Here is a 10,451-nt window from a genome sequence, read left to right as displayed (position 1 = left end):
CCCTAAGGAGCCCTCACAACCCGCTCCTCCTCCTCCTTCCCCGCGACCCAGCGACCTTGAAGCGCGGGCGGCTGAGGGGGCAGCGGTGCCCTCGGGCACAGACCGCGGGCACGGCACACCTGAGGCTTCTCCCAGGTCAGGGAGGGAGGGAGGGAGGGAGGCGCTACCGATGAGCCTTCCCAGGGAGGCGAGCGCTCCCCCACACGTTCAAACGCGCCCCGGCAGGAAGAAGCAGCAGCGCAGGAAGCACGGCCCCGGACGTGCCGTGCCGCACCGCCCCTCGCCGCCCGCCATTAGCCGAGCGCAGCGTCACTCGCGGCGCGGCCCGCCTCAGCCGCTGGCGGCCATTTTGCGTGCGGGCAGCGCGGGGCGGGCGGCGGCGACGGGCGCGGCCATTTTGGGTAGGGCAGAGGAGCGGCGGAAGGCGGGCGCGGCGTAGGGGACTGCACGGCACGGCTGCCTTGGGCCGCCCGGCTCTTGGGGCCGTGCCTGGGGCTCCGGCCCCGCTGTTCTCCTCGGTTAAACCGCTGAGGGGATGCTCGGAGGGCCGGGGCTCTGGCGGCGGTGCCGGTCGGCTCCCACCGAGCATCCCTCAGGCGCCGCGTCACCGCCACCTCAGGCGCTCTGTCCCGTTCCTCACTCCCGCCCAGCCTGGCCAGGCATAAAAATACGCTTATATACCTCTGATTTTTCTTCCTTGCATACCTGCTACTGTAGCCGCTCCGCCTTTCACCTGCGCCCAGCTGTCTGAGGCTTCCTGTGGGCGGGCAGAAGTGCCCCGGGCCAAACTAGTTCAAATAACTTTGTTCCCTGACCTCCGCTTTCCCGTAGCTCTTCTGCTTTCCTGTATTCACTTTTCCTGTATTCACTCCTGTAAGTACAAGAAATACTCCTGTGAATACAGTTATACTTTTCCTGTGTTTTCACTCTTCTCTCCTTCAGTTGCTGTCAGAACGACTTCGTTTTGTATTCATATGTTAATGAATGGGTTTGTTTTCAATTTCGTTTATAGTTGCAGAGTTTATGACTGTAGCCAAAAGACAAGTATTTAATGCCTGATCTCCGTGCAGAAAGGAGTATATTTTTTTTAATTGTGTAGTAATTTTTCGTTGTTAATTGCATTCAGCTCTTCACAAAAGTTAAAGGTTCAAACAGTACCTGTTTGTGGCCCTCTGGGGCTCCTCAGAACCTCTTCTCCCTCTAGATCCAGGCAGTTCTGTGGTGACTGGGTCATGTTTTGGAAACTGACTTGTTGAGCCTTAAAGGTGAATGGGCAGTTTATGAAAGGAGTGCGAGTAACAGCGGCAAGCAGAAAAGGTGCTGACTGGCTGGAAGCGTATTTTTCAAGGGTTAAGTGGCGTATTTGGCAACAGTGGGCATAGAAATCCTGAATGGCAAATGGGAAGACCGTGGTGTGTGTTTTCAGAACTGGGGGTGTGGGTAGCTGAGCATTGTGCTGCTCATCCCCAGCTTAGGATCCGCTCTAGAAACTGACCGGTGCTGGACGGGAAAGCTCAGAAAACTCCTCTTTTATGTTGTGATAGTTCATTTCGTACTGCAAAAATAGTCAATATCAACTTTCCCTGCAGAGTTCCTTAATTAGCATTTGTTTTGTTTCTGTCGTTCTCAGGTGCCCCCTCTCCCCGCCCGGAGATGGGCAGTGGGTGAAGTTTGCTGCTGTGTCTCCGAGTGTCTGTCAGGAGTTCTCAGTTCATCCTCCCTCTGAATTTCCTCACCACAGGAAGCTGCTTTGCTAAGGTAAGATGCTGTTCATCAGCTGACAGAGGACACTTGAGCTTGCTGTCTGGGTCACCGTGTTTTCTGGCTTCTCCTGAATACCCCCCACTCCATTTGACTCAAGTTTAGGGAAGAAAGATATTCTGCTACATTATTTTTAAGTGTGTCACTCTAGCTACAGGCAACGTATGTGTTTGATTCTAAATCATGTCTTCATGCACAGATTGTATTTTAGGTCTTGGAATAATACACATCCCACATCAGGACTTGTTTTTTTAGTAAAAAAAAAAAATATATATATATATATATATATAGTCTTGTGTGGAATTTTTCTGCCATATTTGCTTATTTTCATATGTCCTTATGTGGCATTTACTTTGGAGGTTTGCAACAGAAAAAGCATTCTATGAGACAGAACCTTGCTGTCAAACATTAGCAGTTGTGACAAATCTGTGTTTTTGGTGTTTTTTTTAAACACAGAAAATGGCAAAGTATTTTGGGGTTAGTTGTTTTGAGGCTAGTTGTTTTGTTTTTTTTCCTTGAAGAATTGATGAGTGGTTTTCCTCATCTTCTGATGTCTTAGTATTGAGTATTTTTCACCTGTGTCACTTCAGTGATTTCCCTGATGGTTCTCACATAAAATATTTTCCTTTTTGTTTTCTGTGGATTTGCTTATATTTTGTCTGTCTGCTCCATTTCCTTTGTGTTATCTGTGTGGTCAGTGCAAAGAATGGGGTAGCTGGCAAACTCCCAAAGTCAGCTTACTCCCAGGAAGAGCAAACTGAACCAAAGCTAACTTTTCCTGTGCGTCCTTTTCCTTTTTATGTTTTTCTTCTGTTATTTTGTAAATTGTATGTGGAGGGGATTTCTGCCTGCCAGCAGTTCTCACATGAGTAGTAGCAGACGTGTTGCAATAGTATTTATCTGGAAAGTAAATTGTTTCCAGAAAGAAATCAGTGATGCCAGGGTAAGTTCAGCTGAACTTAGGACATGACTGAACTGAGCCAGGATGTCACAAGTGTTCCAGAGCTCTGTTCTTTGCATTGTGTTTCTCAAAATTGCCATCAGTAGAGTTGTCAGGATCTGATAAAATGGAGAAGTTTCCAGGGCTGTTTGGTGCAAGGGAGAATTCTTTGCATTGTGTTTCTCAAAATTGCCATCAGTAGAGTTGTCAGGATTTAATCGGATAAAATGGAGAAGTTTCCAGGGCTTTTTGGTGCAAGGGAGAATGACAGCGACATGGCACAAGGCGTGATGGTATTCCAGCTTCTGTGTGCAGAACTGTTGGGAATCTTAAGATTAAAATCATCTGTGCTACGCTGTGTAGTTTTAAAGTGGATGTTTATCTTGTTCTGCACTTTTTTTGAAGTTAAATAGCAATAACGACTGCATTTTGGAACATGTAAGCGTAGTGCCTGACAGAAATGCATATCCCCAACGTGATTTGTGTCCTGAAATGTTGACAGCTCTATCACAGTACTTAATAATTTGAAGCATGCAATGAGGAATGTGTATACATTCCTCAATTTTTAATATTTTCACTCAGGATTCCAAATTAAGTGATTTAGGTCGTGTTTGGGATAAGCAAGGGAGGAGGATGTCCCAAGTTCACTTTATTTTTGTGCAACCACCATAACACTTGGGTTATGCTGCTCTATGTGGGTAGTATAAAATTTAAAATATACATAACGTGGATGTATGGATGGATACCAGGTGAGCCAAAAGCTATAGTTTCTTACATGAAAGAGTTCTAACTTTGTATTTCCTGTGTTGGATGCAAAGTGCCTTCAAAGTTATGAGGTTCACTAAAAGAAACCAACACAGGTAGCTAAGTAATTGTCCTTTAAGTAAGAGTTTTCCTTGTTTTTCTAAAAGCAGAGTGTAGGGTTTGAAGAACAGTAGTCATGAACGAATGGGCCATATGTAAAATTCCTTTTTGATTGCTGTAGAGATCTGAGTGTTTCTCCAGTACTGATCACTGTTAATTGGTATTTTTATAGGGCCAGCTTACACTGACCTATCATGGCATCCAACAAATTTGTCATTAAGGTAAGTAGAATGTCATAGCTTTAAAAAAAATAATAAATCTGTCATACTGCTTAGAATGTGTCTGTTGATACTAAAAGTGCTTCCTTCAGGCTTCTGGTCATGGTAGCATACTTTATATGAGCTTTTCTCTCCCTCTGGAAGCAAACTCGGAATTGCTGCTGTATCATGGCAGAGTGTATCTGGGGTCAGCTGAGGATTAAAAGGCTGTAACTAAAAGTGATTAGTTGTGCAGCGAGAAACTGCATGAATTCTCAGTAAAACATTATTTGCTACCTGAAGTAAAATTTTGGGTGGATTCTTTTCGTACTGTAATCTTGTAATGCTCTTTATGTACTTCCCAGGTTTCAGGGTTCCTGGTTTAAGGTGTAGCAATGTTCTTGAAGTATTATTTATTTGTCTCTTTTTTTGCCTCTTTTTCCATTTTCAGGGATTGGTTGTTTCACGTGCAATAAAGTGCTATTGAAGTTCATTTTGCAAACAGTCCCAGACTTCTAGTTATGTGCTGAAAAGCAAAACTTTTCAAAACATTCTGTAATCAACATAACACTTCATAATTCTACTACTGTGACTATACCAGCTAATCAATAAGTAAACCTAATTGTGATTAGCGCAACATATTATTCTCTTGGAAGTGTTTTTCCAGGAATTTTCATAACACATTTTTCTTCTGTGGGTATGCTTGGAATTTTTTGGAGGGCAGCTACAAAATCCTTCCTGAGTGATCAGGCTGTGGAAGCTGTCAGAGCTTGGTTTTGTGGGTAACCAACCTGTTTAATGAGAAGACCAAGCACTTAATTTTTGTGTGCCGTGTGTTCTTTTCCAAACAAAACCACTGCCATTTAGTGGCATGTTTGCATGATATTTTTACTGTTTAACAGGATTGTAAACCTCCAGAAGTTTAACAGTATCATATTATTCAGTGCTGCTGAGTTGATAGAGGGACTTAGAGGAGAAATGTATTTGATTTTGGGCACATTTTAGCTGACACTCCAACTCTGTGCACCACTGATGTTGATAACAACAGGAGCTGAGGCTGAAGGCATTGCTTTTCTCAGCTGAGAACTCTTGATATCGTCAATATTCATGTAAGTGCCCAATAAAACAAGTGCTGTGAGTTGGAATGTCTTTACTCAATATAGAGCCTGCAGACTCTTGGTTTCTGACCTGCATCATTACAGCTTCATTATGCAGCAAGGATGTGTTACTGATATTCAGCATGGACCTTGCATCCCTGACTGCCCAAGCAGGGCTAGGTTCTCATTGAGCATGTCTGTAGGTGAGCAGCATCACAGATAAAGCTTTTGAGAATGCTGACAAAATACTACTTTTTCTTTCTTACAGTGTTTGAGAAATGAGAGTTAGTTTTTGCATGTACCAAATGCTGAAAATTACCTTGACCTGATTGAAATTCACTTTGTGCACAGATAAACATTTTCCTTGTTCAGTCAGGGACTTTGTATGTCAAATCTTGCTTCTTTAAATTCACTGGATTTGTATTTAGTGTAAATATTTTCTAAGGTTTTTCAGCTTTCACATAAGTTTTGCACAGAAGATCCCCATGCAATAGATTCTCCATTGAAAACTATTCCTACTTGTCTTTGCAGGCAGAGTACAGAAAATACTATATTCTTTACTTTAGATTCCTTGTGTTTAAAGCTGTTTAAAGCTAATGGGAGTATTTTACTGAGTCTGAAAATGTTCAGGACAGCAAGTCCACAGGAGGGACGTGAGGATGGAGCCCCTCTCCTGCAAGGAAAGGCCGAGAGAATTGGGGTTGTTCAGCCTGGAGAGGGCTTCAGGGGGACCTAATTGTGGCCTTCCAGTATCTGAAAGGAGCCTAGAAGGAAGGTGCAAAGGGGCTATTTCCTAGAGCATGTAGTGACAGGAAAAACGGGAACGGGTTTGAACTGGAAGAGAGTAGGTTTAGATTAGATATTCGAAAGAAATTCTTCCTTCTGAGAGTAGTGATACACTGGAACAGGTAGCCAAGAGAAGTTGTGGATGCCCCGTCCCTTGAAGTGTTCAAGGCCACTCAGAGCCCATCGAGTCTGACCTGGTCTAGTGGAGGGTGTCACTGCCCCTGGCAGGACGTTAGAACTGGAGGAGGGATGGGTTCTAAGGTCCCTTTTAACCCAAACCACTCTGATTCCGTGTTTCTGGTGCCTCGCCTCGTCTTCTACATTCTCTGCTTTTAAGTGTTTAGATTTTGTATTGAATCTTTCTGGTAAGAGGCTGAAAAGTGCAGGTTATCAGTCTGTCAAATCTTAGCCGACTATCAAGTAATTAAGTGGAAACCCCCTCTAATTTGTTTAACTTCGCTTCTTACTGATGCGCGTTTTATCTGCGCTTCTCGGCGCCCTGGTGTAATGGTCGGTGACTTCCAGAGGAGGGAGCAATTGGTCTGGTTTTGGGAGGCGAGCCTAAGCTTGGCTTTATGGGCTATTAAGAGCCATTGAAATAAACTAATTGATGCAGTAAAATAACTTTAAACCTTAATACAGAAACTACACTTAGGCCCTGAACACACATTCATCACCTACTAAGCAGCTGGATGATACAGTTTTGTGATTAGCAAAAGATAATATTTATGCAAGTTAATTTGATCATCAGTTTTCTCTTTTATATTGATATTTCATAAGCATTGCATGGTAAAATACCCCCACCATATGAATTTAATTAATCTTTCTCTGTGTGTCGCTAAAATATTTTACTGCTGTTCTGAGGAATAAATCTTAACTTTAATTGGTGAGGCTTAAAGCAAAATCTTGAACTCTATATGGATTTCAAAAATAATATCACTAGGGCCTTGTTTAAAACTTTGGACAAAGTAGAAAGAATTCCTCTTCCAGAATTGTGTAAATTGACTTTATTCATGCCAAGCTGCAGAACTAAATATAGTAATTTTTATGGCTTCAATAGAAAAATTTCATTTACTGTTTTCTGCAATTTGTTCATTTTCCAAAGACAGAAGAGTAGCTTGTTACTACATTTCAATAGCTCAGCTCAAAGGGGAGCTTTTTTTTTTTTGCTTTGTTTCCTACTTGGAGCACTGTTCTGTCTCAGATTTGGAGGCCTTAGATTAAGCTAATTGTAGTTTTAGTGTTCCCTCTGGTCATCCAGCTCACTCTGCAATTGATTTTTCAGCATTGTTTCTCCTTTTTACCAATTTAAATTATTGCATGCTGGACATTTATGTAACTTTTTTGATCCTTCCTACTAATTTTTTGCTTGCTTTATGTGGCAAGTTTATTTGAAACAGCAAGCACAGCTTTTTGTTTTATATTGGGAACAAAGATGGAAATGCTGGGTATCATTGGACAGGAAAATGACATTGGGATTGTAATATGATCTGTTGTGTACTTTCTTTTTTTACAGTGGTGTATCTTAATGTAATCATTAAGACACTGACTTACAACCAAAGGCATCCTAACATCTGTCTTTTGAACCTTAGGAGTGGTCCATGAAAGAAAGTGTGTGTAGCAAGAACATTGATTATAGGCTGGAACAGCAGGCAGAAGGAAGTGGAAAGCCATGTTCCTGTCAGACAGTGTCCCAGTATGGATTGACAGCCCTGGCTGGGCCATGTTAGGGTCTGCTCACACACCTGTGCATTGTCTTGGGTGTGGAATAACAGGACGAGAATTAGTTGTGATATTTGTAATGTTTTCTTTTTTTTGGCTACCACTTGAAATGTAATACGAAGATTTCTCCACCAGTTGTGCCCATCTGGATGGTTCTTAGGTGACATCTCAGAGGCTTGACAGACTGAAGTGCACATTTCTGTGAAAGTGTCCATTGAGTTAGCTGCTCAATATTCCTGTAAATATACAGCTAAGCCATAATATTTTTGTGAGTAATCGACGTGTTTTCTTCTTCTTGGGAGTTGTTTGGAGAGAAAAAAAACTATGGAGATGAGTAGGTTTTCTTACCTGATTTTTTATTTATCTCTGATCCCATACTCCCACTAGTGAGTGATGAAGGATAACAGATGTGTTTATGTAGTTTACATATTATATTAAGTCCACAAATACGAGTGCAGTGCTCTCAAGTGGAGAGCAAGGGTAAGGAATGCTGTTTGTATTTAAAGTAAATTTTTATATAAAGTGACTGCTCAGAGTTATGAGACTGATTCTACCGCTGCTTTTTTGTGTACATAGTTGTGAGCATGTTAGCATTCTGAGTTTTGGGTTGAGAATTAGTCTTTTTTTTAGAGAGTACTTAGTTAAATTAACCAATAAATACAGTATTTCTGGTGTCCATTTCTTTTCCACTTCACTGCAAAATGAAGATATTTTGTATGCGAAATTCCTGTGGTTGGAGTACTCAAGTGTTTCAATAGAAACATGCTAAGGTTAGGTTTCTGTGATTTAAATAGAATTTTCTAAAGTATTCTAAATCTAAAACCAAGGTGCTGGTGTTCTCCAAACAGATTAAGGGTTGTAAGAGTTTTACATGTGTTGTGTGTTCTTATATTTGCTGTTTGGGTCTTTAAAAATTAAGAAATGGTTATGTTAACCATTAAATAATGGTTTTCTAGAGATAGAACTTTCCTGAGGTGGTATATTGCTCAGAGCAGCTGGAAATACGGGTGGTTGAAATTGGTATTGTCAAGTAGCATCACACTTCGCTCAGCTGTCATTTTTGTTTCTATATAAAAGATAAAATAGGATACTTGTCTAAAAGGGCTTAGAATTCTTAAAGAAGATGATGAAAAGGGGGCAGGAGGGAATGTGATTTAAAATAGGAAGTGCAAACAATAATAATGGCTGGAGGGACATCTATTTAGTTCTCTTTCTCAATGCTCCAGTAAATTCCCAATTTCATGGGACCAGATATGAAACGGCTAAAGTGGTGAGTAAATAAGTTCCAGAAGAAACAAAAGAGGATGTTGGGAGGTAGAAGGGGGAAGAAAATTAAGTGTACAATATAATTCTAAATCTCCTGGAGTCAATGGAAGTTTCCTCACTGACCTCAGAGGATTAATTTTCAAGCCTAGGGAAATGAGTGGATGAAGAGTTGAGAGATTAAAGTGTTAGCAGAAGGAGAAAGGAATAGGAAGCCAGAGGGATAAACAACAATAGTGGAAGCACTGCTTTCACAGGGATCACTTCAAATAAGGAATAAAAGGATCATTCAACTTGCATTACTTCTTTTGATAATTCAAATCTGATTAGTTTTTAAAGTACCGCTTGTGCATGAAAATCAGTTTTTTTGCTAACTGTGAGCACTATACTGCTGGGACAGTGACATGGGATTCTGAATTCCCACCGTACTAAGTAATGTGGGGTTTTTTTAATCTAATTAATTCAAAGATGTAAGTTCCATGATACTTGCCACATGCTTTATTTCTGACCAGCACTGCCAGATTTTACACCTCCACTGTTGGCTTTGTGGAGATCCTGGTGGTGCTGCCTGCTTGACCCCAGAGTCCAGCCCTGGAGGAGGAAAGGATGGGAAACTTAGAAGCAAACTTGAATCTCCCTGAGTCCAGCAAAACATGAGGGCTTAGCAGCAATGCTGCGTGGGGTCACCGAGTGCCTTTAGGTCCTGGGAGAGGCTTCAGCTTATGCTGTAGGTGACATTCTTCAATTCTTTCCAGTGGGTTCACGTGGAGGTTAGTAGGCTGGGAGGTGAAGAGGTCCATGTTTCCTGCACTACCTGGTACAAAGAGTTTCATGATGGAGAAATGCAAATTTTGCTCTTGATGGTATGATAATGAAAATTTATTATAATGTTTTTCGGTAATTTTTCATGTAGTCTCACGTTCCTTTGGGCAATGTAGCTGGATTCTAGTATGTGGGAGCTATCTGAATATTTGATGTAAGAGTGTATTCTGACAGGACTGTGGAGGAAATGGGAGAAGAATGACTGACAACACGTTTTCATTCTTTCCTGATGTTTCATCCATGTAGTTCACAACTTCCTTAGAAGGCATCTATTTTTAATAGCAAAATTATTGCTTAGTTTCAATTCTCAAATAAAAGCTTTGTTTTTGGGCATTTTGTGCTAAAGTTTGGGGACGTTTTGTGCTCCCTGCAGAGCTTACTCAGCCATGACTTTGCAGTATTTTTCTTGAGTCAGTAGCCAGACTTTTCCTTAAATAATGGTACCACAGCACATGGCCCCCTGTTTCATTGTTGTGCTGCAGTCATGGCTATGCACGGGCACCTATGACGCTCAGCTGTTGTGAAAACCCTTTAAACTGCTGATAAAATGATGACTCATGGTCACCTGATGAAAACAGATTCATTACCATGACTCCAGAAAGTTTAGCTCCCTTGAAGTGTTTCACTTCCCACACTAGTTCTTCTAAAAGAGATGATGCTGCAGTTATTTTCTAACAGTTGACAGCTGCCCAATTAAGTGCGACAGTGTGGTTGGAAAAAATTGGAATTCCAGACTTCTTTTAATAATGGTTTAAGGAACTAAAATCTCTGTGAGCTATGAAGCAGTCACCAACATTCTTCACAGTGTTACTTGAAGTGATTTCTAATCAAATTATACATTTTGGATTTCATTTACCACTACTGAATTAAGTTCTTTTTGCAGTGGATCTGACCCAAACCTCACTGGAGTCAATGTGTTTTGGATCAGAGCCTGTGAAGTATATTGGTAGCATGCCATAGCTTAACTAAGGACATGCTAATTTTTTTCCATAAATGGTC

The 10,451-nt window shown here is 41.4% G+C and overlaps 1 protein-coding gene across 4 annotated transcripts in view; it reads left to right on the top strand.

Moving 5' to 3' along the window:
* The first annotated feature begins 262 nt into the window (after positions 1–262).
* Positions 263–10,451, top strand: part of LOC121342597 (SLX4 interacting protein) — a 69,028-nt gene continuing 58,839 nt past the window's right edge. For 3 of the 4 annotated variants that reach the window (XM_041417137.1, XM_041417136.1, XM_041417134.1), the window contains exons 1-3: positions 737–873; positions 1,631–1,758; positions 3,738–3,786. In XM_041417137.1, the coding sequence (XP_041273071.1) occupies positions 3,760–3,786 (27 nt within the window). In that variant the 5' untranslated portion in view covers positions 737–873; positions 1,631–1,758; positions 3,738–3,759. Of the gene's footprint in view, positions 402–736; positions 874–1,630; positions 1,759–3,737; positions 3,787–10,451 lie in introns of those variants that run through there. The other variant, XM_041417135.1, reaches the window with a different exon arrangement.

The sequence above is a fragment of the Onychostruthus taczanowskii genome, unplaced genomic scaffold (genome assembly GCF_017590055.1).
Source record: "Onychostruthus taczanowskii isolate IOZ18803 unplaced genomic scaffold, ASM1759005v1 scaffold55, whole genome shotgun sequence".
Classification (NCBI taxonomy): Eukaryota; Metazoa; Chordata; class Aves; order Passeriformes; family Passeridae; genus Onychostruthus; species Onychostruthus taczanowskii.
This window is presented reverse-complemented; position numbering and strand designations above follow the sequence as displayed.